A 27,982-nucleotide genomic window follows, 5' to 3' on the forward strand; every position below is an offset into this window, starting at 1 on the left:
GTAAGCAGAGGTGATGTCATCCATGGAATGTCCTTGGAGATGTCCCAGCAGATGGACCCAGAGGGTGAGAGCAATCCAAGAACCCTCCTGGAGCTGCTGCCTTCCCCAGCAACCACCGGCAGGGAACACTGGGATGACTGGAGCCTTGCAAAGTGACATTTTCCCTCTAAATGCCTTGGCAGGTTTGGGAACCTCCGAGGAGCTCCTCGTGTCCCCTCTCCCTGCTGTGTGGGGACAGCTCTCAACATCCCCCAAAGCTGTGGGAGGCAGGAAGCTCCAAATCCTGGAAGGAATCCTTCTGCTTTATTCACCCAATTAATGAGTTTCACTTCTCCTTCTCTGACTGATGCAGAAGTCCTCAGACAACAGACTGAATTTACACAGAATTAAATTAAAAACAGGATAATGCTGCAGGGGAAGATTCAAAAGTTAACTTAAAACCCCCCAAAAACCCAAGCCAAGGAAAGAGGTCCTAAATGACCTCATGGCCTTGGGTGAAAATCAAGCTTCATGAAGCTTTTTAAAACCTTCCTGGCATTTTTTTCTAAAATCGTTTTGAGGTGATTGAGGTGCACACCTGGCAAGTGGAATAAAATAATACTTCATTAATAAAGAGCATTGAGAAACAAAGGAAAACGTGACATTATGAGCCCCAGGAAGAGCACCTGCAGCCCTGTGGAAAGCAGTAACATTTTGTGAGGCTCGCTCGTGATTGAAAGGTCTAAAAAGCTGAAACCTGCTCAGCTGGGCCAGAGCTAAATCCCCCCAGAACCAACGTGAGCCTTTCCATTGATTTCAGGGAGCTTGGACCAAGGCCAGGGGCGAGAGGACAAAGCAGCAGCTTTATAAAAACTGCACAAAAATATTGTTCCAACAACCACTGCTGAGACTTTAAAGCCATGTCCTGGTCCCTGCCTGGGTGTGAGGCTGTCCCGGGTTTGATAATGGCCATAATTTGGATTTTCCACTGTGAAATACACCCAGGGAATTTCTGTTCATAACTTGTAGTAAAAATCATCCCATGGAAACATCCTGCAGTCACTGAAAGAAAGCTTTGCTCCTTTCCAAGTAATACACTTGATAATGTTTCACTTTTCTCGAAAAACCTAATAACTTTTTTAATAACAATCTGAGGGAACTTTCAGCTGAGGGCTCTCCCAGAGAACATTCAGACTCCAGGAATAGGGGGTTTGGCTCAGAAAAATTATTGCCAGAGTTGAACATTATAAAACTGACATAGCTTCTAGAAAAGGTTGTAAACAAATTTATTAGGACCTTTTCTTCCGAGAAATACATTAAAAACAATCAAAGTAAAAAAAAAAATTAAGTTGGCCACTGAGAAATGTGTCTAGACAAAGCTTCCATTATATGATTTAACAATCCCTGGCAAATGCTGCTTAAAGATAAAATTGGATTCTCGTCCAGAATATTAATACTGTTATTGCAGAAATACGTGTATTTTAGAGATAAAAGCACATATTCATAGACAGATAGATGATGAACATTGAAAATGGCCTGGAACACGGTTTATTTTATCAGTGTCTCTCTCTCTGTCAAACAAGTAAATCATTGTTTTTCAGGTGGAGGCTTCTGATGAGGAGGAAGATTTTCTCATTTTCAGACAAGGGCTTCTGTATTTCCATTTCAACCACTGTCAACACACATTGGTGAGTAGCTCCTGTGGCTGACACAAACAACTTTTGATTACAGAATCAGAACAGCACTCACAACTTTCCATTTCCAAACAACTCCACATAAATAGTTTGTAAGTTGAAGTTTGGGCAGAGCTCAGGAATACAGATATCAGCTTTATTGGGTTTGACTCATCTCAGTGCAGGAGCCTGCTGGAAATAAAAATGTGACATTTTTCCAACATGACAGGAGAGAATTTTGAGTTGTTTTCCTAAGCCAGACAAAAGGAAGGCACTGAGCATTAGATCAGCTCCTGTCCTTTTTCCAAGGAGGAACGAGGCGCTGTTTGGTGTTTGGCAGCTGACTCCAAACAGCTCCGTGCTCCACGTGAGCCTCGTGCAAAGCAACAGCAAATACCTGTCTTCACTTTCCAGGAATCCTGGATCTTTCACAAGGGGAAGAAAAATTTACCTGGTTTCATGGAAACATAGAATGGTTTGGGTTGGAAGGAGATTAAAGCTCAGCCAGTTCCATCTGCTACCATGGGCAGGGACACCTTCCCCTGTCCCAGCTGCTCCAGCCCCAATGTCCAGCCTGGCCTTGGGCACTGCCAGGGATCCAGGGGCAGCCCCAGCTGCTCTGGGCACCTGTGCCAGGGCCTGCCCACCCTGCCAGGGAAGGATTTCCAGATCAGACAAGTGGCTGAGTTCCTGGCCTGCTCTTTGTCCCCAGGTGAAGATCACACCTCACTCTGGAGAAGCCAGTTTGAGCTACATCAGTCACTCGTGAGCTACAAGGTTAAACAAAATTATTTGGGATTTTCCAAAAGGAACTGGACCTGCCATGGCCACCCAGCTGGAAGGTGTGGAGTTTCCACCCCATCATCTCCCTGAGAGTGGCTGAACTGAAGTCTCCATCCAGAGGCAGAGGAGAGCAAAGGCTTTGTCCTAAGGCACGGCTGATAAAGTCTTTTAAAAGATTCCTCTGGAAACCAACCCTGCTCGGTAGGAAGGCTGAGCAGAGCTTGCAGTGAGAAATCCATTTAGAAATCCAGGTTTGGAGAGCAGCCAGGGAGAGATAATGGTACCACTTGCCCCCAGACCCTGTCAGCGCTGCACAATTCCCTGAGCAGGGTTTGCCGACTGCTTCGGATCAATCCGTTGATCAAAAGCGATGTCAGCTTCTTGCACTACACTCAGCCTCCTGGGCATCCCCTCATCCCTTCCTAACCTTGGCTTCCAAGGACTTAGATGAATAAAATTTGGGTAGAGAGTAGATGGGATATTTTTTTTTTCCCTTTAGAAATTAACGTTTTATACGTGGAGGTGATTTCTGTGAATCCCACCCGGTTCTTTGTTCCCACAAACTCATTTTCCTCGTTGCTTCAAACACTCCATATTCCAGTAACCAGTTTTTCAAACCTTCTAACAGGTGCTAGTACATCATGTTCCCTCTCTGTCATTTCTCATTGTCATCTCATATCGTTCATCAAAGGATGAGAGGGAACATTGTCTGCAGGCCAAGGAAATCATCCAATCTAACCCTGCCCCAGCTAATGTGTCACTTTTGGCCTCAGGAAAATCACATCATCAGGAGGTGACAGAAGTGGCCTGGCATTCTGAGTTTCTCAATTTTTTCTGAATGCCTGTCACATTTTAAAAAGCTGGTCCTAGCTCAGCTGCCTCCCCCTCGCAAATGGAGATCCTGAAAGCTCCCTGGATCACGAGAGAGAGTTAATATTTGTTCAGTGCTTTCAAAATGTTAAGTGCAACATGAGTGCTGAGCCTTATTACCAGAAATAATGGATGTTTGCAACTCCAGCCTGCGCTCTTCTGTGTAATCATTATTCTAATAAGTAACAGCTTTACCAGAATATAGTCCCAGAAAACATCTTTGGAAAATGCTCTTCACTTTTCCTGTGAGCTTGAACACAGATTTAAAATCACAGATCTGCTGGAGTTGATATAGTTAAACTTTATTGACTTTCTGGGAATGATTCATCCCTGACTTGTTACATCCAGATTTTTGTTTCACCAGTTTTATTCAAATTTGTCAGAAAGTTTTGTAAACTGAGTTAATAATCTCATTTTGAGTGTAGATATCAAATATATGAAAAATATACCAGTAAACACCAATGAAAAAACCCCACAACCACATAAACCCTCGTACTGTTGGTTATTGTGTTGCAAAGAGGAGCTTCCCACAACAGTGAAGTCTAAGTTGATTTTTATTTTATATTACTTTGTACAACCCTTTCCCTCAGCTGCTTTGGGCTTGACTGTAAAATTTTCCAAGATATCTCTGAGTCTGTTGCTGTTTATAAGAATTAAAGCCCAGTTTGTGCAAGGAGCTGCTAAAAAATTAACTTGTGTGTGTTTCTGGAGTTAACACTCACATGAGTGAGGGGATCTTCCACCTGTTAGAAAGTACTTTAGCTGGGAATAAAAAAAGCTTCCATTTGATGAAATTTCTGGCTGCAGAGAGTTGGTGGAACCTGCAATGACCAAGAAGATTTCAGCTGCCTCAGTCCTGCAGGAATGAAGACTCTGAGAAGGGTGAGGGGTAAAAAAAACCCTGTGGGGAAAGAGCTCATGAGCCAATGTCCAAGACATCACAAAAAATATCCTTAAGGTGATGCCTGAGATTGTTTTTGACAAAAAATCTGCTCTTCATGTAAATGGTGTTTATTCAGAGCACACAGAGATAGCCCTGACCCATCACAAAATCTCACTGCACTTTCCCCCTGAAGAATGTAAAACTTCACACTCTGGCATGGTCAGAAATCAGATTTCCCCCTTTTGTAGACATGAAGCTGCCTCCATTTATTGTGGAATTGTAAAGCAGTTTTTATTACAGAGCACAGGATGAAATAGCAGGGTATAAACTAAGCTGGATCCATAATAATCCCATCCTTCCAACAACACAGCACTTTGGGAAGCCCTGTGCATTTGTAAAGAGTACCTGGGAGATGGTCACACATTTCCATGTAAACATCCAACCCCTCTGAAGATTTCTTGTTTGTTCTATCACTTTCAGCAAGTCTGAAAGAACATAATTTAGAACACAATCCCTTTCTTGATATACAGCCAAGCCCCATGCTTTAGGCTGAAAGATAAACAGTTTAATAAAATAATATTACTTAATAAGTTAGTATCTTCAGCTCCTTTCTGGACTTCTCTCTGAAAGAAATAATTAATCACCCTCTAAATCCCTAATAGCCCCATAATCTCTGAATATAAAAATTCAAATGCAAGAAGGCAGAAACTGCTGATGGAGCCAGCAGGATGGAGGGAGAGATGCTCTTTTTAACCCTTCTCAAAGACTCTAAACCAGTGCAACGACTGCAGTGTTCATCCCAGGAGTTAAATAAACTCAAATGTTGCCTTTGAACACTTCTGCTGGCAAATGAAGCCCTGCAGGGGCATCCCAGGTGTCACCCTGCTGGAAGAAAAGCCCAAGACACATCCAGAGATATCCAAAATGCTTCTACGAAAGTGAGAGGAAGAGGAAAGATTACTGAGCAGCCTTCACAAACACAGAACTTCCCTGCAGCTCTTGTCAAACTCGGTGCAGGTTTGTAAATGCCACACCTTGGCTGACAGGAGACAATGGGAATGTCAAAGGAAATGAAGTTTTGGCTTCTTAATTCTTCCTGAAAGTGGTCCACTTTCAACTGCAAGAGACCCCCAGGTTAATCAGACATTTAACAGGTATCTGCAAAGCCAAGGCTGAAGTCATTTCTGTAACACAAACTCATAAATTTAATTTTATATCCATTCTGATTCATTGCAATACATTGTAAACCAGAGCAATTATTAAAAGCCTCTTCCCACCAGGTGTAAAAACCTCTTATTTTGTGTACACCCAAACATGGAACATGCAGCCAGTCACAGACACAGAGGTCATTCACCCCTCATGGAAATTACAGCAAAAATAGATGATCAGCAGCTGGAATGGAAGACATAACATTTCCAACAGAATATCTTAAGTGCAAACAGAAAAGCCAAAAAGTGATTACATTATTTTTTTGTAAGTCCACCCATCTCCTCCTGGGAGGAATACTTCCAAGAAGAATCTGCACTGTGGGTGTACAAGAACCACTTATGTGTTTTGTGTGAAAATGCTGAATTTACCTACAAGGCTTGTCAATGGAATGAAATTACTACAAAAACCTGCGATATTTAACTGAGATGGAACAAACATTCCCCTGGTGTAGTCATCTGCAATAACCATGAAACAAATCTGGAGCATATCTGTGCATTTATGGAATATCTCTTTTTTATTGCAAATCTGTCTCAAGCAGGGCAGCAGCTCTGTTTCCATTCATCCTTTTGAAAGATGCTGTGACAAGAATTCCAAACATCACTCATGGCCAAACACTGCATTTGGATTTCGTGGAACTAAGAAATGAAAAAGAATGTTCCTTTGCTCCAAGAGAACTGTCTCCAATTCTGTGTGATGAATTAAAAAAATCAGATGAGAACCCCAAGAGTTGACATAAGGATGTGATAAAACTTTTAGGTTTTGTGGAAACATTTTTCACTTTCCTCTTAATAAATGAAAAACACACATGCACAGTGTGAAGAAATATATTATGCCTAAGCATGTAAAATATGTCAGCTTGAACATTTTACAGTTTAATGAAAAATGCTTTTTTCAGGACAGTTTATATTACGTTTGCCGGAGAAAAAATAAAAATCTTTTATTTTCTCCATGTCACAGTCCAAAAATTACCATTTTTTTTCTAGCTGTAAAACCCCAGCATTGGGATATTTATGCATTGTGAATTAGAAGCATTTTTTACTGGCTATCAAAATTTTAATAGCATTAGCTCTGCTTGTAACACATTTTCATTAAAATGAGAATGTGGAAAGCAGTAAAATGAATATAGACCCTCATCAGTAGCAATGAGGCTTTATGGTGCTCACGGGATCAGCTGTGTTATATTTGTTACAGATCATGATCAGACAACAGGACAAACCTCTTCTTTTTCACTGACATCAACATAAATGGTGCTATTGAATGGATTTAATATGTAGAAGTTATAAGTAATTCTTTAACTTTCATTTTATTGAGCCTGGTGCTTCCTGCCTTAGGCTTGTACTTGATCTTTGGTGTCCATATAATTCCCATTTAGTGCAGATATAGAGGTAAGCTGGGACTAAGGAGTGCCAATTTTGGGGAGAATTTAATTTAACTCTTGGTTAACACCTGGAGAAAGCTTGGCAGCAGCACATTTCTCATGAAGGGAGGAAACAGCAGTGCTCCCTTGGCCTCTCTCAAAACAGAAACAAGCACATTTCAACTTTGAACCTTGAGGCCCAAAAATGCCAGAATGCAGCAACAACTCATTTATTAACTAATTACAGGTTTAAATTAACATCAGCATCCTGCTTTGTGTCTCCTGCCACCACGGTTCCAAGGAAGTGATTCCTGGTTATCAGTGATGTAAATGAGAAGTCAATCAGCTTCCAGATTTACAGATTGTTCCAGTAATAGCCTCAAAAACCCCCAAAGCACCTGAGGCCTGAGCAGCCCTGGCAGTTTTGCTGCATATATTTAGGAGCACCACTAAAGCAGTTGTACAAAAAGGTGTAATATTCATAGCTGGAAATAAATATTATTGCTTTTCACTTTCCCTGCTGTGGAAAAGCAAAGGTGACTACAGGCACAGAGCGAGCACTTGCAGTATTTCAGTCGATTCACTTTGATTTCTCTTACGAAAATAAAGGTGTGAAATCAAAGAGCTCCCCTGTAAGATGTCTTTGGGAAGGCTCTGGATCGTTGATCCATTAGTGCAGGATAACAGGACAAGCCATGACTTTGAAAACCTTTTGATGTCCTCACTCCTGGGCAGAATGAACAAAGGTGAGGGAGCTGGCTCCATCACAAGCCCTTGGGATTCTGCAGGACAGCTACAATAAAACCTAGATTAGTTTGAACATGTTGGTGATGTCCTGGGAAACTCATCCCAAGGGTGGGCAAAGGGAAGGTACAGCCAAAGAACAAACTCACTCAGGTCTGAGTATTTGATCTCAAAACCTGACAGCAAAAATGCTGTTGCAGAAACTGATTCTTTGCCATCCACACAACACAAGAAAATATGGAGAAAAAAGATTCAACCCTGGATCTATTTTAATCCTTAAATTTGTGCTACAGGGCTTCCCCTTTGGCAGAGGACTAATCCTACCAAATGACAGCCAGTCAGTCATTTCACTTCTCTTTATTCTTTTTATTCCTCTGCTGTTTCTTGACTTTTACACATTTTATTTTCTGCTTCCTAAAGGCTTTAAGTTTTATTTCTTTTTTTTTAAATCATGGTCCTGGATGTCTCCAAGAGTACAGGGATTAGAGATAGGAAGTTAATTTCCCTCGCTCGTTCTTTTGTAATAATTTATTCCAAACTTAATTAGCCAGGACATAGTAGATTTGGACAAGATTTTGGACTTAGACCTAGAAATCAGAAAGTTTATAATCTTTATACTCTAAGCCCTGTGCAGCCTAGTCTTGGACATTTCCAGGGATCCAGGGCCTCACAGCCAGGAATTCCTTCCCAAAATCCCACCCAGCCCTGCCCTCTGGCACTGGGAGCCATTCCCTGGGTCCTGTCCCTCCATCCCTTGTCCCCAGTCCCTCTCCAGCTCTCCTGGAGCCCCTTCAGGCCCTGGAAGGGGCTCTGAGGTGTCCCTGGAGCTTCTCCTCTCCAGGTGAGCCCCCCCAGGTGTCCCAGCCTGGCTCCAGAGGGGCTCCAGCCCTCGGGATGTATCCACGGCCTCCTCTGGGCTCGCTCCAGCAGCTCCTCACGTCGGATCCCAGCGCTGGAGGCAGCTGGGCAGGGGCGGCCTCACCTGAGCGGGGCAGAAAAACAGAAATCCCCCGTTCCGCACTGCCCATGGTGCAGGATTAGTCCAGGACTGGAGGTTTTATTTCCACCCGGCCGGGGCATGTCCAGCTATGACCAGCAGACCCCCGAGCCCTTCTCCCAGGGCTGCTCCATCAGCTCATCCCCAGCCCGGGTCGGTACCGGGGCTTTTCCCGATCCAGCTCCAGCCCCCGCCCTTGGCCTTGTTTAACCCCGCAATATTCCTCCACCCACTTCCCGTGCTTGCCCATCCCGCACCGCAGCCTCCAAACGCGCATCTCGCTCCAACAATTAAACATTGCTAAAAAAAACCAACTTTGTTTCAAAGCCACATCTCCGGGGAGGACGCAGCCAGAAACTTCCCGGCAGAGCACAACCTGGGACACAACCGGGGAGGCAGGCGTGACACAGCCGGGTGTCCCTGGGACACCCCCGGGCCAAGGGGGGAGGCAGCAGGAACGAACCCCGGGACAGGGAAGGCGCTGCCTTTGTGAGGAGCCGGGCCTGGGGCCGGGGGCCGGCCCGGGCCGCNCTAAACTTTCCCGGGATTTATCTCTGAAAGTTTCGGACCGAGGCGGGGGCCGCCGCTCCGCCTGGGAGCGAGCCGGGGGTCGGCGTGGGGCAGTTGGGGAAGGGGGAGGGGACGCTGAGGGGCGGCGGGCCGGGCCGGCCGGGCTGGCTCCGCCCGCACCACATGACTCCACCGTCGGGAGAAACTTTTCCCGTCCCGCGGTCGGAAAATGGCGGCGTAGGGAGCGGGGCTCTGGCATCCCGGCGGCTCCCGGCGCCATGACCCGCTGGGTGCCCACCAAAAGGGAGGAGAAGTACGGCGTAGGTGAGGACGCGCCCGCCCCGCTCCCGCCTGTTGCGCTCAGGGCCCCCCCCCGGCCGCGGCCTCCCCGTTCCTGCCCGCTCCCCGCTCCACTCCGCGGCCGGGATGGAGCGCGGTGCTCCCCGGTCCCCTCCGGTTCCTGCCTCCCCCGCCCGGCTCCTCGTGGCTCCCAGGAAGTTGAGGAGTTGTCTGGGAGCGCTGTGTCCCGCTGGGAGAAGTTGCCTTTCTCCCTTCGCTGCGTTCCTGTCGCTCCCCGAGCGCTGCGCGCACCAAGAAGCTCCAAGCTCTTGGCACGTCGGGCTCTTTCTCCCCTTGGCGGAGCGGGATGCGCTTCCAGGCTGGCTCCTTTAGGAGCCGTGGCCCGAGTGCTGTCCCTCCGAGATGTGTCGGGAGCAAGGCTCTCGCCTCTGCGGGGACTGCGATGCTCATACAGATGAGGCTTTCCCCGCTCGCCGGGATCCATTTCCTCCTGCGCTCCTTCCGTCCCTCTCGAACAGAGGGGGATTGTTCCCAGCTGGTGCCTCCAACATCCGCGCTGGGACCGAGCAGGACCAAACCCCGCTGAGGTTTGGGCAGGGCTGTGCCGAGAGGGCCGCTCAAGAGTTTAAAGATGTTGGGTTTGCTGCAAAAGGTTTCATTTCGGGGTTGCGGCACAGAAAACTTTACTGACACGAAGGAGTGTTTGTCTGGGGGAAAGGAAAGAATAAATCTGACTATTCACACTGGAAACGTGAAGTTCAATGCCCACCACGGTTCTTGGGCTGGATTGATTGTGAAGAACAACTTTTTGTAGAAACCCACAGCTAAACCTCATAAAGCGAGCAGAAAGAAGGGAGTTTCTGGGGCTGAGTAAAACCCAAGCCAGTTGTAGGAATTAATTTTAAATTCTGTGTGCGTGTCCCTAGAAAACCAGAGCTTGACTTTTAAAAATTGTTAGAAAATCCCGGTTACATCGTGTGGGATCTGTGGATAATTCCAGTGCTGAGGATGCAGGACAAACATAGGGAAGCAGAAATGCCACTGATGGCAGTCGCTCGTTAAGTTTCCAAATTATCTGCCTGGTGGTGTGGGATGGCTATTTTGGAATGACACAATTGTCACGTACCATAAGCTGATGTTACAACCCAGTGACCCTCGAAAGCAAGTTCCTCTTTTGCAGGAACTCTGTGTCTGCTGCTGTGCTGGGCTTGACTGGGGCCCGGCTTTCCAGGAATGTCTTTAAATTGATTTGAAAATGACATGGGAGAAAAAACCCCGTGTGAAATAGACTGATTGTTTTACAAGATAGTTCAAGTGTATTTCTGTGGCCGGTGTGGGGAATTGCATGTGTAGTAAGAAAACTGGATTTAAATTTAATTTAAGAATAAAAAACCCCTCCCAGTTTGAAAAAGCACAGGATGATGTTGGTGTTTTTTTGTGTCCACTGCTCTGCAGAGAAGTTTGTAATGGTCTTTTAATAGGTTTGTATTTCTATGATTGTTTGTTTTCTTTTTCTTGCTAGGAGGCTGAGATCCTTGCCAAAGTGGGGGATTTCTCTGCTGAATGACAGGGATGTGAGGGTTGGAAGTGGATGAAGTGTTGCAAGGAGATAAATCAAATTTAGAGCTAGTTGAACATTCACTGGCCTGTGCCATTCAGTTATAGGCTGCTTTGGGAGGGATGGTTTCTTTTTGGTGTCCTAAAGAAAATGAATATCTAGTTTGTTTCTGTGTATTTGATGGACCTTTATGTTGTTAAGAAAGGGCACTGTGAGTCTTCTGATGTTTTATTTTTTGCTGCTTGTGAAAGCTGGAGGTTGTACAGAATTGGTGCAACAGTTGTGTGGTCCCAAGCAGAATTGGAGATGACACTGTTAACCTGAAAATTCAGGCTTGAGAGTATTTTTCTTCCTATTTGCCATGACCAGTCCTGGGGGCTGATGTTGACTCAGTGTTGTCTGACAGGGAGAAAATCCCTGATAGGAATGCTGATGGGACTTGGTGAAACATAATGTGCAGTGCTTAGTGTGTCTCATCAATGCAAATATCTCCAAAAGGATGGTGCCAGACTCATTCCAGTGGTGCTCAGTGACAGGGTGAGGAGCAATGGCCATGAGCTAAACCAGGAGAAGTTCCACCTCCACATGAGGAAGAGCTTCTTTCCATGAAGGTGGCAGAGCCCTGGAACAGCTGCCCAGGGAGGGTCTCATCACAACCCACCTGGATGTGTTCCTGTGTCTCCTGCTCCAGGTGACAGGTGGGATGCACTGGATGATCTCCAGAGATACCTTCCAACCCCAAATATTCTGGGATTCTGTGTGCAGGCTTCCCCAAAGCAGAAATACGGGGAAGGTGTGTAATTGTGGTTGTGTTATGTCACAGCGGTGGGAGCTCAGAAATGGACATATATCTATTTACAGAGTTGTGTGGATATAAAATTCACACATATGCTTATATAATACATTTATATCCCTTTACCCCTTCCTCTGGTACATCCCTGTGCACAACAAGAGCTTTCTTAACACCTCAAGACCTGAAGATTTGCTGGCTGTAAGGCAGGCGGAACAAATTATGCCAAAAGGCTGTAGGGACAGCTGGTAGGACACAGGTGTGTTAAGGAGCACTCCCTCCATGGCCCAGTGGGATTTGGGGATGCTGCTGGATGCCCTGCATGCCTGTAAAGTGAATTTGCTGCCCCGAGCCTCTGTGCAGAGGCATTATCTCAGCAGGCAGTTGAGAGAGTGACTCAGCTCCGCTTCCTGAGAGAGTTCAGCGTGCGGGAGGCTGCAGGAGGAATGGGTGTGGATCTAATGGGATAATCCGGATATTGGATTAACATATGGGGAGCTGAGCGAAACAGGGAAATGATCAGCTTCACTGGAGGAGCTTTTCCCTGCTCCCAGTGCTGTGGATCCTTCTTCGTCTCAATCCCACCTTTCATCCCTCGCCCTGTGCTGGTGGGGAGGAGTGTGGTTGTGTGGAGGGGAGCACTTGGGTGTGTGGCTTCCTCCACGGGGACATCTGAGGCTTCCAGAGGGTCCTGAGAGCTGTTCTTGTCCTCTTGGTGTCACAAAGTGGCAGCGGAGTGTGGCTGTTCCATCGCACGTTCCCTGCTTTGAATGTGATGTGAAATTTGTAATTTTGGTGCTTTCCTTTCTGCTGGGGAAAAGGGATGTAAAGAGCTGCTCTGGGAAGTCTGGGAGCCTGACCAGCACCTCTGAGATAGTTCACAATGGCTGTGATAGCTTCCAAATCATAAATTCTGCTGTTCTTTGCCCCTTTTCCTTTGGGCTGAGGACTGCAGTGAGAGGTAAAACTGGTGCTACTGTGGTTCCTGCAAATACTGTATTTAAAATGCCTTTGTCTTCAAAGGTCTGTGTTCATATGGAGTGATCAGACCACTACTGTGGTAGTTTAATCCTTTTTTTTTTAATTGAATAAATGGTGGAATAGAAAATTAGTGCCATGTGCCCTTGGATGGTCAGATGTAAAAGGAGAACTTCCCAGTTACAGAGTTGAGTCCCCATTCCTGAAGGTGTTCAGGGAAGGACTGGATGTGGCACTCAGTGCTCTGGGCTGGGGACAAGGTGGGAATTGAACTTGGATTTGATGGTCTTGGAGGTCTTTTCCAAATTCAGTGAGTTCCAGTATTTTTGTTTGTTGCTGGTGAGCCTTTGTTGTGTGTCATGACTTGGCAAATAGCAACAAACCTAATTTTAGATGGGGACATTGGCCACACTTCATTGTCAGGGTGTTTCTGTGCTCTCTCAGACTGGGATAGCTTTTCCAAAGGGGTCTATGGAATTACCTTCAAACCAGGTACATAGAAATACATATTTTATTATTAGGGATGGCTTTAAGGAGATGGAAGACTAAGAGGTGATACTGTGATCATGGTTCAAAAGTTTTGCAGCTGAGTTCTGCTCTTTGAGCAGGGTGGGATAAGAATTTGTTGAGAGGAAAGGCGGTGAAAGCACAGGAATCTTACAGCCCAGCACTGCTGCTTCTCTTCTGCTGCTTCAGGGAGGATTGTGGTGCTTCAGGACAGATTTAAGGCTTTTGTGGAGCTCTGCAGTTCCAGTCCAGGCTGTGGGCAGCTGTGGTGGTGCGTGGGGGCTCTTGTTTAAGGTGATGATCTTGGGAATATTTGTGCCTTAGAGCAGGGAAGGAAACACTTTAAGGAAATTGAAAAAGATGTATCTTGGTGATTTTAGTGCTGCTGTGCTGGGAGGTTTGGAGCTGCCTGGCAGGAGAGGTGACTGCTGTTAGTGACAGCAGGGTCGTGCTCTGACACATCCCAAGCCACGGAGTAAAAATGTAAAATGTCCATGGAAAATTGGCTGCTGCATTGATCAGTTAACTGGAGTGAGCACATGCATGTTCAATTCCCTAGAGCCACCATATCCCATGGACACCCAGATGTTTTATTTGTTATAAAATAAATAAATAAACCCAGGGTTTTATTTGTTACATCCCTCTGCTCTGAGGAATTGGGATGGTTGAGCCTGGAGAGGAGAAGCTTTGGGGTGACCTCATTGTGGACTTAGAGTACCTGAAAGAACCAACAAGAAAGATGGAGAGAGACTCTCTACAAGGGATGGAGTGACAGGACAAGGGGAGATGGCTTTAAAATGGCAGAGAACAGATTTAGATGGGACATTGGGAAGGAATTCCTGGCTGGGAGGGTGGGCAGGGCCTGGCACAGGTGCCCAGAGCAGCTGGGGCTGCCCCTGGATCCCTGGCAGTGCCCAAGGCCAGGCTGGACATTGGGGCTGGAGCAGCTGGGACAGGGGAAGGTGTCCCTGCCATGGCTGGGGTGGCACTGGATGATCTTTATTTATTATCCCTTCCAAGCTAAGCCATTCTGTGATCCTGCTTTACAATACTCCTTAATTCCCTCTTGCTAAGGCAATTCCTTTCTGTGCTGCCCCATCCCTGGCTTGCCCTGAGGCAGAGGGAAGGGGCTGGAAGGTGTTCCACACCTTTTCCTGCAGGAATGACTCGAGTTGGACTGCAGACATGTGCTCAGCTCTCCCAGTTCACTCAGCAGCCACTATTGTTCTCTGTCAATAAACACTTGTTGCAAACAACAGATTGGAGAGGAATAACTGATACCAGATAAGTGGACGGGGCTGTGGACTCCTGTTTGTTTTCATCCAGGCCAGCAACAAGATTACAAGATGGGATTGTTCTGAGAAATGATTCCTAATGGGATTTTCCAGGAATTACTGTATTTTTTTTCTCTCATGGAGCACAAACTGACTTCAGTAGGTAGCCAGCTGCCTATGGCCATAGTACAGAGCTTTTATTTATCTTTGCAAAGGAAGTTTTCAGTCAGTTTAGAAATTCTCAGCTGGTAATTTTACTCTTTATCCTAGAAAATAAAAGAGGAGGTAGAAAAATGAGGTTTTACCCTTCCTGTGGTGTGCAAGTGTGGCAGTGACAGTAGTCAGGGGGCTGATCCAAGGTGTTTGATTTGGGATTTCCATCCCTGGAAGTGTCCAGGGCCAGGTTGGATGGGATTGGAGCACCCTGGGATAGTGGAAGTTGTCCCTGCCCATGGCAGAGGGTGGAAATGGATGAGCTTTAAGGTTCCTTCAACCCAGACCATTCTGGGATTCTCTGATTTCAAGTAGCACCTTGGTGGGTTTTGTAATTATCCCTTAATCTGTTCTATTGGAAATGCCTGATTTAGGTGCACTCAAACAATGCTAATTTTGGGCTGTTTGCCACCTTGGCACTGATCTTTTTGTGTTACAAAGGCATTTTACTTTCTGCAAAGGCAAAGCTTTCAGGAAAGGGGGAAAAAAAACTGGAGGCAACTTAAAGTCAAACCTTGTCCAGGAAAGCTCCTCTGTCAGCTTGCAGCTACAGGAATACATTTGGGATAATGTTTCCTTTAAATATTGATGTTTCTGGAGTATGTCCCATGCTGGCTGTGGAGGATGGAGGATCCTTTATGGATTATTTATTTACATTATTATATGGGGGGTCCTTTGCTTTGTCTAATCTTTAAGGGCTGAAACTCAATACCTCTTGTTAAACACCTGTGGATGTGTCCAGCTGGAAATGAATAGCTGGGGCTGACTCCTCTTAATGAATGGAAGCTCCAACAAGGAACTGCCTCTAATCCAATAATAATAATAATTTATAATAATTTGTAATGAATATATAATAAATAATACTATATAATATATAATAATAATAATAATAATTTTAAAGTATTTATTCCATCACAGATATCAGTTTTATCTCTTCCCTTTGACTTCCTGCAAGTCCAAAACTTCTTCAAAATACTCAGGGGAGCTGCTCCTCCTTATGGGTCTTCTTTGGCAGGGTGGTGGACCACTGACAAGTCATTTTTATTTTTTTTATTAAACTTAAAAGCATTTTTTATTTCTGTTTTCTAGCCTGTGGTGGCCTCCAAGGCTGTTCTGACAAAAATAATTTTCTGAGTAAGGCATTAATGAATTCCTTGATGAGTTATTGGAATACTTTCCTCCTTCAACTTGGGCGTGGGGGGAACTGAAATCACGCCCTGTCTAAACTAAAAAAATGTTCAATAAGAGATAATTCTTGTAATTCTGAAACTTTCTCTCCCTTTTTAGATTGTAGTTGTGCAAACATTTATATATTTCTAGAATTATCTTCCCATGTTTATGTAATTTGCGCATTAAATCTCATTTCTGATGTAAAGATTCGGAACACAAGAAACAGCAGTTGCCACATTTCAGTTTCATCAGCAGAAATACGAAATATCTCTGGAAATATTTTTCTGCTTCATATAGCTTTGTAACTAAACTGAAATAATTGCATTGAGAACTATTATGTGTAATCATGTACCATATACGTAACAAAACAAACAGATGGAGGAGGAACTGAAGCAACCATTGGCTGCCATACGTGAATTTGGGGTTTTTTTTGTATGATATTTTTTAGCACTGCTGCTTTATTTCCAGTGCTGCTTATATTATTTCAGCACAACCCTTTTTAGAACATGTTTGCAGAGGGTTTTGGTGGCTGATTTTGCCTGAGGGTGTTGGAGTAGTAAAATGTCTTTGTGTTCCCCAGTAGAAAATACCAACAAGTGAGTGGAACAGGATTTGCTGTGTAATTTCTGAACGGGAATGGCAGCAAAATTGTACATAATCAATGTTTGTGCTTGTAGGCACTTGGGTTTTTCAGGCACTCTGTTTGTATGTCCCTGCTCTTGCAGGAGCTGGGCCACTTTAATGGATGTGCTGCACAAATTACTGAACATTGAGGTGGAAAACCTGCTGGAGCTGCCTGGCTGAGCAGGTGTGGGGGTTTTGGGAAAATCTCCTTATCCCTGAGGGGTCCCATGTGGGGAGGGCATCAGTGGGGGCATCAGGAATTCTCTTCCTTGAGGAGGAACCTCCTGGCTTGAGCTGGGCAGTTCCTGGCTGGTTCTGGCAGAGCTTCCTGGAGCATTTGGAAGATTTGGCAGTGCAGAATGGGCACTTGGGAGTGGAGAGACCACAGAGCCTCTAAAACACCTGAGAGCCTCTTCAGGCACGCAGATTGCTTCTGGAAGTGCAGCCTTAGGTGTTTGTGTTTGCTCTGCCTTCCTTCTCCTGCTTATCCAAACAAAGCGCGGAAATGCCGGCGTCACTGGGCTTGGAGCTGGATGGAATAAAATAACATCTGTGGAGGGAATGGGGCCTGGGTGTCCTGGGAGGACAAGGAACAGATGAGGCCACATGGTACCCAAACCTCTCTAAGACCTTCAGCTGGGCTTTGTTAGGAGGGTTTTCCCTGTTTTCATACATGGAATAAAAACAGAATTAAGGGAGAACATGGCAAAGCCCGGTGCTGCTGGTGCCTCTGGGAGTACAGGATTATGGAAAGCTCCACTCTTACCTGTCTGCAGCAGCTTCCCTGCCTCCCAGCTGCTGCTTTAGCCTGGAGCATCATCCTGATAGTGCCAGCTGGTGTGCAGGAAGAAATGTTGGCAGCAGGGAATGGTTCAGGGCATGGTGGAGTTGGGTGCTTTCATTGAGGAGATGCTTCATGCAGAGCGTGCGGTGTCTGCGTAGCAGAAATGAAGTGGAAGCAACTGGTAATAGCAAAAAGTGCTCCTGGAGTAGACCCTGCCACAGGAAATCTCTCAGTGCTGAGCCAGATGGAAGCCGTTGATGAGAATTTGAGTTTGTGAGTCTGGAGGCAGATGGTGAACGATTGAAAAGGATGCTTGCTTTCAGAAAAATCTGCTGTGCATATGACTCCAGTGAACAAATCCTGCCCCTGCCATGGCTGGGGATTATCGAGGCAGCGGCTTGGAATGCCCTAGAAATGCTGTCCTCTGAATAAATCCCTGAAGGAGGGCTTGCACTGCAGCTTCATGACTGTGCAGAGATGAGGTGAAATCTTCCTTGGGCCAGGAAAGTTAGAGATAAGGGCCCGTGGGAATGCTTCTGTTGATAAATATGAGGTTAATCTCTCAAAATGGGAGTGTATGAGTGAAAACATCGGCATAACACAAAATCTTTAATTACTGTTTTTTAAGAGCTAAAAGATGATGTGTCCAGCAGCTCTTGTTTGATTGACTTTGACTCTTTCCTGCTGCTTTGGGGTGTTGTGGGAGAATTCTTGTTGTTCTGCATCAATCTATGGCTCATCTGTGGCTTTAGTATAGAAAATAATGCTTATACTCCAGCCTTTAGTATGCTCTGTCTAACCCGAGGTAGTGGTGATGTTACCTGGTGTCCAGCCTCTTTTTTTCCTTTATATCTCTTCTTTTGTCCTTACACACAAATTCCCACCAATTTTCTGCAGGCATCACCTCTTGCCTTGTCATCCCTGCAGGAAATGTGTTCCTTCCTGCTCACCCTTTTTCCCCCATTATTTTACTGCCTCAGCCTTGCTGGTTATATTTTTCTTGCCATGACTGCTAGGTGTTGGTGTTTCCATCAATCCATCACTTTTTTTGACTGAGAATCTTAGGTGGAGAAGACTTGAGAGCATATTTTATTTCCTTCTGTGTGAGCCTGGTGTATCTTACGGGTTTGGTTTTTGGTTTTTGGTGTTTTTTTTTATTCTGTGTATTGATCTCTGAAGTGTGTGAAGGGTAAATGGTGTGACTCAAACTGGTTGTAAAAAAAAAGTGGTTTGTGGCATTTTTAATTTTTATTTTTTAATTTGGGAGGTATTTTGGCTTTTGTTTCCCATCAGGGTTGATCTGTACAAGGTTTGTGTTTGGTATGGCAGGGTTCAGCTCTGTCCTTCCCTGCCAGCCTGTCAGCAACACCTCTGTAGCTGCTGACAGTCCCTGTCCAACCTCTCTGTCACCTCCCCTGGGCTGTTCTGCACTTTTTTGATGCTTCTCACTGACATTTGGGCATAAAGGAACCAAACTTTTTGTCCAGGCCATCACAGGAGTGTGCCCAGGAGCAGCTCAGAATTCCTGGAGCTCTGGGACTGCCTTCACAAACATCTGGTATTGACTCCTCTTTAAAATTAATTTAGTGACATGTGACAATTTAGTGATCTTTATTTATGGATAAAGATCCTTTTCCCAGAGATTTCCATCACTGAGCTTCTTTGGTGTGAAAACAATTGTCCTTGCTCACAGTGAAGTAGCTGGAGATGAGAACAGATATTTTTTATGGTGCAGAGATATTTCTTGGCCAGTAGTTTCCATAGCGTGTGAGTCAAACAGGACAAAACTCCAACCCCAAACTTTCTGATGCAGAGCCAGATATTCTTTTGATATTTATTACACTACACCTTGCTTATTTGTGTTTGTTGGTTGTGTTCTTGAGCATTTGACTGGAGCTAAGACTCTAAAGGGATTAAAAAAGCACATTAGATGTTAATCTGGATAATAGGAACATCTGCAGTTAGATGGGATTGCTTTAACACTGAGCATTGAAGAGTCCCAGGAGGTGCTCATGAATGAGGGAATTTATTCTAAGGTCTTGATCTGTCTCTAAAATGCTGATTATGGGAATTATTTGGATTCTGTCTGGTCCCTTTCCTGCTGAATCCCCGTTTTGGGATGTTGGTGGAGGTGGTGTTTATGCAAGATTATGGCAAAGGCTTGGTTAAACCAGTGCTGCAGCCACAAAGTGGGAATGGGGTCCCATCAGGTCTTGGGAGTGCAGTCCCCATCCCTGGAGGTGTCCAGAACGTGTGGATGTGGCCCCTGGGGACATGGTTTGGAGGTGACCGTGGTGCTGGGGCTGGGTTGACTCGTGGACTTGGATGATCTTGGAATCATTGTGGTTGGAAAGGACTTTTAAGATTAGCAAAGCATTTTTGGGAAAAATATCCTAAACTTTCTCTAAGAATCAGTTGAATCTTCAAGGAGTGACTGAAGTATCTTGCTTTGAGCTCTGTGGGGTGGGGAATTCTTATTCCCAAAAAATAAAGATTGGATATAGCCAGATAAGCACATTTCAGTAAAGACTTCAGAGAATGACTCAGTTATGGTGCTGCTGACATTGTTGGAAGTTTTGTGTGGGTTCAGCTCTGGTTTGATTTTCTAGTTGAATGTATTCTTGAAGTGATTTATTAACAGATTTTTATCAATCACTTGTGCTGCAGAGGAGGCCTCTGTTTATTTACTGGGCTGTGATGAGTGATGGAACTGGTTCAGATTTTTGCCTTAAACACAGAAAGTACAGTTTGGGCTTCCTGCTACAGCTGCAGTTTCCACAGTTAGAGCACACAAAGGTGAACGTGTTCTTGGCTGAAAACCAGGAGTTTTAATACTTTTAGAGCTTGAATATTTAAAATATTGGCATAACTGCAAGCTTCTACAGTGCGGGTATGATAGCATCTATAACACAGCGTGCTGATCTTAAATCAAGATATAAACTTTTAAGACTGGGAGTTCTTGTATTATATTTATAAAGTGCTGTCTGGATGCTTCCATAACATTTACATAAAAAGTGTGGATAATATAAAATCATTTTGTGGAGGGGAGCTAGAATAATTGCATGCCAGATGAGGTTTTTCAGGAGATGGGTAGAGACACCTTTGAGAAATGCCTGGGTAAACTTAGTGAAAAGTAAAATATTGGTGATTATTTATGAAATCTTGAGTTCTTGCTGCACCTGCACATGACAGAGTTTGTGTTGTTACCTTTGCGTGTGGCAGCTTCCTTTTGCTCTTGGACTGTTCATGGAACAGGAAATGTTTTTAAAGTTAAATTGATTTTCTCCAGAACACTGAAGGCTGCTTAGCAAGAGGACTGAATTAGATTCCTCTAGGAAAATGGCACAAATTCCCCACCTTTTCCAGCACAGACCCCACTGCTGGGTGCTCCTGGTGTCTCAGAGGATGCTTCCACCAAACGTAGCCATGGCAAATATGTGATTTATATATCAAAAACGAGCTGGTTTGCTGCACATGAGCTGAGTGTGCAGTGTGCTGGCTGTCATTAATTTGTTTTTTTAACAGTTCTGTTGTGAGGCAGAGGTGCTGCAGGTGGAGATGAGTTGAATCATTGAGAAATAACCATTCATTTTTGACAAGCTCAGTATTTTCTCAGTGAGGGAAGCAAACGTTTGAAGGTGAAAGTTACACTGTCCAGTCTAGCACAAACTTCTGCTGCCTGTTGGAGCTTTCTGAACAGAGACATGGGAGCAGATTTTGGGAATTATGGCAGGGAAATCAGTCCCCTTAAGCTGTTGTTTCCAGCGGAGCAGTGCTAGGAACAGCACGGATCTCCTCCTCGGCCAGGAGCTGGCTCTGGCCCCTGCTCTGCCCCGGCTGCCAGGGGCATGTGCTGGGTGCTAATTCCTCAGCCCTTTTCAGGGAATTCTCAGAGTGATTCTGGGAAAATAACCTGCCCAAAATGGGGAAAGAACAATCAAAATACTCCCTTTCTTATAGCAGAGGTTAGTGAGTTACTGCTGGGTTAGTGGCACCTTAATCACCCTCCTGGCATTAATATGTGACCATCAGGGGGGTTTTAAAATACATTTTCCTTGGATGATTATGCTTGGGAAGGAAGGATTTACAGCTTTGAACTATTCTGAATTAACAAGGGCAATTTTGAGGCTCAGGGCAGTGAGGGAAGTGGGTATAAGGGCTATTTTTGATGTGTTTCAGTAGGCTGAGGGGTGTCTGAGCAGTGGGGAACCAATTTTCTCACCTGGGAATTCCTGTGTACATCTGGGATCAATTACTGGGCTACACCAACTTTAAAATATGAATTTATTACACTATATACATACTAAAAATCATTGATAAATTTAAATAATAATAAAAAATAGTTGGATTTGATGATCCTTGTAGGTCCCTTCCAACTCAGAATATTCTGTGATTAGACTAGAAAAAGATTTAGAATTACTAAGTTAATTCATGATAAAGTGAATGGTTGTGAATATACAGGTGGGTCCTTATTGTGCCAAAATTGTGGAGCTCAGTGTCTGGAAGCAAAGATTTAGGCTGTTCCCCTACCCTGTTTTTCATCCTTTCCCAAAAGTCTGTGAATTTGTGGAATAAAACGTGATGCTGCCTCTTCAATGAGCAGTGGGATCACATCACTAATTTCTCCTTTATTTCTTCCAGAATGAATGTAAAAATTGGTGTGGGTTCAGCAGGAAAATGGGAATTAGAGGGATATGGAGTGACTCTGAGAGCTGCCCCGGTGCTGAGAGGGAGCTGGACAGTGACCCTTTGTTCGGGCCAGTGGCCGAGCCAAGTCCTCTGGAAGCTGCCCGGAGCATGTGATTGCCCCTGGTTTGGAGAAAAACAATTTTTCCCTGTTTTTGCAAAATGCTGCTCTTATCTTTTAATGCATTCAGTGCTGTTTGATTCGCTCCCATGGTGATGTTTTCCCCTTAATTCGGGTGTGAGGTACAAATTGAGGAAAAGCGGCGCTGAATTCCCATTTCTGCCATAGCCCGGCTGTTTTGGGAGAGAGGGGGAAAGCATTGCTGGGTTAAACTGGGGCTCTCAGCAGGTCATTCCTCTCTCTGGCTGCTCTTTTGGGGAAAACAGAACAAGTTCCTCAGGGTTTATTTGACTTGGGGTCTCTACTCTTGCTGTTGGAGACAGCCAGATAAGGTGATGGCAAAGAGAAAGAAATTGAGTAAGGTTTGATGTATAAAAAGCCTCAAACGCCTTCATCTTTTTTCTCCCATTCCAGAGGCTTTCCTGAGAAAGGAACAGAGGAATTTTGATTTTGTTTTCCCTTGTAGAAATACTGAGGTGGAAGAACAGTAGGAAATGAAAGCATCTTCCCCATCACATCATTTCCTCCTTGCTTTGGGCTCTTTGCTCTGCATCATCAGCTCGGTGCTGCAGTGAATTGTGTCATTTTTTTCCTGTTTTCACAGTAGTGCAAGAGGAGTTTCAGAGGGTTGAACTTGATTTTTTTAGTCATTGAAATGCTTGTTAAAATACAGCTGTGCCATCAAGCTCACTGCTGAAGTAACCCTTAGTAAAATATACCCTCTTAGCACAATTCTGCTCAGTGCAATAGGAGTTTCCTGCCATGGCAAGGAGAGGCTTGAAGAATTATAATGCCTCAGGGATGTTCCCAGGGAGCTCTGTGGCCTCCTGGAGAACCAAACTGGGCTTGGGGGAGCTTTGACACCAGTTGTCTGGGTTTAGCCTGGAGCTCTGTGTCGGGAAGGACTTCAGGGTTTCCAAGTCCTTTTCACACACTGGGTTTAAGAGTGAGCTTGTGCCATTTGGGATGCTGCACAGCCTGTGGCTGGACATAAACCAAAAATAAGCCAAAACACGAGCTGTTCCACCTCAATGTGAGGAACTCCTTTCCTTGGGGGTGGCAGAGTGCTGGAACAGCCACGGAGGCCATGGAGTCTCCTCAGAGAGAGACATTCCCAACCCACCTGGATGTGTTCCTGTGACCCCTGCTCTGGGTGCTCCTGGACTGGATGATCTCCAGAGTCACTTCCAGCCCCGGCTGTTTGGGGATCTCTGGCTGGATTTGGGAGTTCTTCTAAGCCTATCCTTGCTGTTGATGGAGTTTTTGGGGTTCTGTGGCTGGATTTGGGAGTTCTGCTGGGGCTGTCCTTGCTGTTGATGGAGTTTTTGGGGTTCTGTGGCTGGATTTGGGAGTTCTTCTAAGCCTATCCTTGCCATTGATGGAGTTTTTGGGGTTCTGTGGCTGGATTTGGGAGTTCTGCTGGGGCTGTCCTTGCTGTTGATGGAGGTGCTGCTGTCCCTGAGGTGCTGACAGGCTGGACCCTGGGCAGGGCTGGCTGAGGATGGGGTGGGTGCAGTGCTGCTGCCAGGGAAGGGCAGGGATGGAGACACATCAGGCTGGAGTGGGTGTGGAGCTGCTGCTCTGCCAGTTGTGGTCACTTCTCATCTCCTGGGGAGCCTCAGCTGGAGGATCTGGCCTGACTCACCACCAGCTCAGGCCCGTTTGATGCTCTGCCAGCACTGACCAGAAGCTGGACAAGTTCCTCCTCCCCTCCAGCCCTTAACTCTTGTCCTTCTTCTGCCCAGCAGAGACCCCTGGGGGTGTTTTCTTCATAGCAGTGTTGAAGCTTTGGTAAATTTTCTGATAACCACGTGTAGAGGTGGTTTTGAATTATGCTTAATTCTGAGCACTGAAATCCTTTCTTGAGGCACAGATCCTTTCTTGGGTGAGCACAGCTAATGCTCAAATGCTGTCCTTGCCTTCCTGGAGGATGGTGCCAGAGCAAGAGCCAAGTTACAGCTCCTTAGTGGCCCCCAGTGAAATGTAAGAGGTCTGAGGGAACATCAAAACTCACTTACTTTGTGATTCTGAGTTGCCACAAGACAGATGCCAAAACATCTGCCTCTGGATAATACTTTGTGTTAGTCTAAATCAGCATCTTGCTTTTTCTGCGGGAGCCAGTGTTGAGAGCTCGGGGTGATGTGATTACTCTTTGCATCCGGGGTGTTTCACTTAATGGACTTTGTAATATTAAAAATCAATTTGGACGTTCTTGATTGTGCTTCTTGTAAGCTGTGCATTATGGCACATTAATAATGCTGTTAGAGTCAATAATTACATATATATATATATTTTAGCACTAGTTTCAGCTTTATACTTGGTGGTGAAGTACTCTGAATACAGATTAGCCAGAAGGACGGGGGGAGAGCTGTTAAAGTGGTGACTGAGCAGCTCACTTCATTAGCTCCCTAAAAATAAAGTGTCTGGCTTGAAAGGGGGGGAGGAAGGAAAGCAAGAAACTGAACTTGTTTCGTGGAAATCTTGGCTTTGTCCAGAACTCTTCATTTCACAGAATCCCAGATTTACTCAGGTTGGAAAAGGGCACCAAGATCTCGAAGTCCAAGCTGTGGATGGATGTGGATGATGCCCACCTTGTCCCCAGCCCAGAGCACTGAGTGCCACCTCCAGCCCTTCCTTGGACACCTGCAGGGATGGGGACTCCAGACCTCCCTGGCCACCCTTTCCATGGGGAAATTCCTGCTGATGTCCACCCTGAGCCTCCCCTAGTGCAGCATTTCCTCTTGTCCTGTCCCTGTCCCTTCCCAGCCTGGCTGCCCCCTCCTGTCAGGGAGTTGTGCAGAGCCAGAAGCTTCACCCCTGAGCCTCCTTTTCTCCAGGTTCTATTTCTTTCTGTATTTTTTAATTAGTGCAGAAAGGACAAGTGAGCATCTTGGTTTGTCCTACTCGAGCTCTGTCTGCAGGACTCAGCAGGGTGGTTGCACTTTGAGAAGCCTCAAGTTTGGGATTGTTTGGATTTCTGAAGTTTCCTCAGCTTATTAATTAATTCACGTTGGGTATGGAGGGATGAGCCACCAAATGTGATGCAGAACAAATTGCTGCCCTTGCCATCTGGAGTGGAACCTGAGGTGTCTGTGCTTAGAAAAGCTTGGTGGCCCTTCATTCTTGGTGTCCTCACTTTGGAAAAGGGGAGGCAGGCTGGCATTGCAACCTGAGAGGTTCCAGAGTCTGGTTTAGGATTCTCTCAGCAGGTGCCCTGTGCAGTCCTGAAGTTCCCATTGTGTGTTTGAGGAATTTGCTGCTCACAGAGAGGAGTGAAAGGAACTGTCTCACCTTTGTAAGGGAAAGTGCTGATAAATCCTTTCTATCTACTTGAACTTGTGGGATTTAGGCTAATCCTGTGATGAAAGTCACATCCATGGATTTAATCGATAAGATTAGAGCATCACTGGGCCAGGAGGAACCTCGAGCTGGATTTTCTCCTTTAGCTTGGTGGTAACTGTTCAGATCTACAGATTTCTCCAGGCTTCTCCTCTCTTTGGGAAGTTAATTTTTTGGGAATGTTTGGATAACAGAATAATTAAAATATTGAGCAAGAGCTCTGAATCAAGCTTGGTGAGACCAGGAATGACAAAACCCAAGGTGAGGAGGGCAAGAGGCTCTACCCTTGGTTAATGCACACATGAAATAATTGTCTTTAACAGTTCTCAGGTGCAACTCCTGACTCAAACACTGCTTTTTTCCTTTTGCTTCTCCATTAGCCTCGGGTGTAGAAATTAGAAACTCCTCTGGGTGAGTAGCAGAGAACTAAGGAATCTTCCTGAATACTCAAATCAACCACTTTCATTTTAGGGAAAGTAGAAAAAGCTTCAGATGTCTTTTAATACCAGAGAGTTTACAAAAGACTTTGCTTTCACCTTTGCAATTTGTCTGCTTTTATTGAAAAAGCACAGTTATGATTTAGGGAGTTTTTTAAAAAGCCAGTGTAAAATAAAGCTGGTAATGTGTTAAATGTAGTTTGGTTTCTTTCAGGAGTTTAGAATGATTAATACATCCTTTAAAGCAAAGTAATACCAGGGAATATTACTCTGTAACATCTTTATGATATCTTAAGATATCTCACCGTTCATACAGTCAGCAAAAAGCTTTTTCTGCATAAATTGATGTTACCTTTGTTTGCTTTTTCCTTTTTTTCCACCTCTAATTCTTCTAGTGTTGTCCTCCTCGTTTTTCTGATGTATGCAGATTAACAAGTGCAGCTACAGAGGTGTTTCTTTTGTGTTCTTGAAGGGTAAATGGGGCTTTGGTGTAATTACTGTAATGCCCTGTTCATTGTTCCTTTCTTTATCAACTCCTAGAGTTGAAAAATGCCTTTTTCTGTGCCCACACTTAATCCTTTGCTTTTGGCACTCTGGGACTCTTGTGTGGTTGTAGGATTTTTTTTTTTTTTTTAAATTAAGCAAAACATACTTCAATTAAAAAAGAAAACAAACTTAAAAAATCAAAACTTACACCCTGGCTTTTTAAATATTTTAAATGATAACTCAGGATACAGTTGATGATACAAAATGCAAGCGTACCCATTTCATGCTTGACTCCTCCAAATTTTGTCTTTTCCTTTAATTAAAGCCTTGTCATTTGCTCCAGTCAAACATTTTCTATCACAACATCTTTTGATGCCAGTGTACATAAAAAAAATAAATAATCCTGTGAGAAGGAGTTATCTGCTACCTTGCAGGGGAGTTTGTGGTGCAGTTCAAGCCTTGCTTTGTAATCACAGGGGTGGAATGCACTTTATAGTTATTTTGGTTGTTTGCTTCACGATCTGTCAATGCTGTTGGAAGCCAGAAATGTGATTTATTTTCTCTTGCAGACATATTTTTCACACATATATATGTATTTTTAAAGATAAATCACCCCTCCCTGGCTCCTCAGTCAGTTGAGGTCAGTGGGAGCTGTCGTGGGCAGTAATTACCATTTGATGGCTGTTTGTCATCTTGTGTCAGAAGAATTGGTCATTACACCGCAGCTCCTGGTGCCTGACCTTCCTTCTGGTGACAGACACCAATTTTAGCACTCTTGGGCATAAATTTTAGTGCCTTTTATTCATAGCTGCCTTTGATCCTGAGTGTTATTCCACGGAAATGTTGGAGAAATGCTCAGCTGAAGTGTGAATTGAGTAGAGGACTGATTTTTTAATCTGTTATAATGCAGATTTTTCCTGGCTGGGATGTGTGGTGTGAGTCAGTGAAGTTGCTTGTCAGGGTCCTGGAGGTGGGAGACTGTCCTTGGATTCATTTTTGGATGTGTGAACATCCCAGAGGCCTCTTGATTGAGCTGTGAGCTTTGAAGGGATCTGAGTAAACACCCCAAGGATTATTTTTGTGTGTGTGTTGCACTCCAGCCACACAAGTTTGGAGGAGTTAGGGCTGTGTAACTTTGTTTTCCCTGCAGTGCACAAAAGCTGAAATGAGAATATTTCTGGGGAGTGTTTCCCAGCAGATTGTCCCACGTGCTCTGTGCTCACAACTGAGAGGTTGAAAATGCTCTTTTTTGTTAAGGTGTTTCTCAGAACCTCCTTCTCCTGCATTTCTGGCTTTCAGAGATCCTGTGCCAGATACTGGGAGGGAGGGTTTCTCTGTGTCTAATAATGACAAAAATTAGGAAAACACTAAAACACAAATAGCTTGGCTTGTTTTGATGTCAATAGAAACTGTTCCTTTCTAAAACCTTCATTTAAATCCTGGTGATATTGGTCTCTGCAGTGCACCTGACCTTTATTCTTTTTACACTGTAGTGTGTTTTTATTCCATTAATCATCTTCCACCTTATACAGTGTTTTCCAAACTGCTTTTCCATGGGTTCCTTTCTGCTTGGTCGCTCAAATTTATTTATGTCCCTCTTCTAAAGTCTGTCAAGTCAGAGGAGTTCTGCAGAGAAAAGGACCCAGCCAGCCTGGGTGGATTGATTTATTGGTGATCCAGTGGATTATGGATTGATTTATTGGTGATCCA

General features: G+C 44.8%; 1 protein-coding gene across 2 annotated transcripts in view; it reads left to right on the top strand.

Moving 5' to 3' along the window:
- The first annotated feature begins 9,193 nt into the window (after nt 1–9,193).
- Nucleotides 9,194–27,982, top strand: part of DOCK1 (dedicator of cytokinesis 1) — a 263,271-nt gene continuing 244,482 nt past the window's right edge. For both annotated transcript variants that reach the window (XM_015632986.3, XM_015632987.3), the window contains exon 1: nt 9,194–9,329. In XM_015632986.3, coding sequence (XP_015488472.1) covers nt 9,284–9,329 — 46 coding nt within the window. In that variant the 5' untranslated portion in view covers nt 9,194–9,283. The remainder of the gene's footprint in view (nt 9,330–27,982) is intronic.

This window comes from Parus major, chromosome 6 (genome assembly GCF_001522545.3).
Source record: "Parus major isolate Abel chromosome 6, Parus_major1.1, whole genome shotgun sequence".
Lineage (NCBI taxonomy): Eukaryota > Metazoa > Chordata > Aves > Passeriformes > Paridae > Parus > Parus major.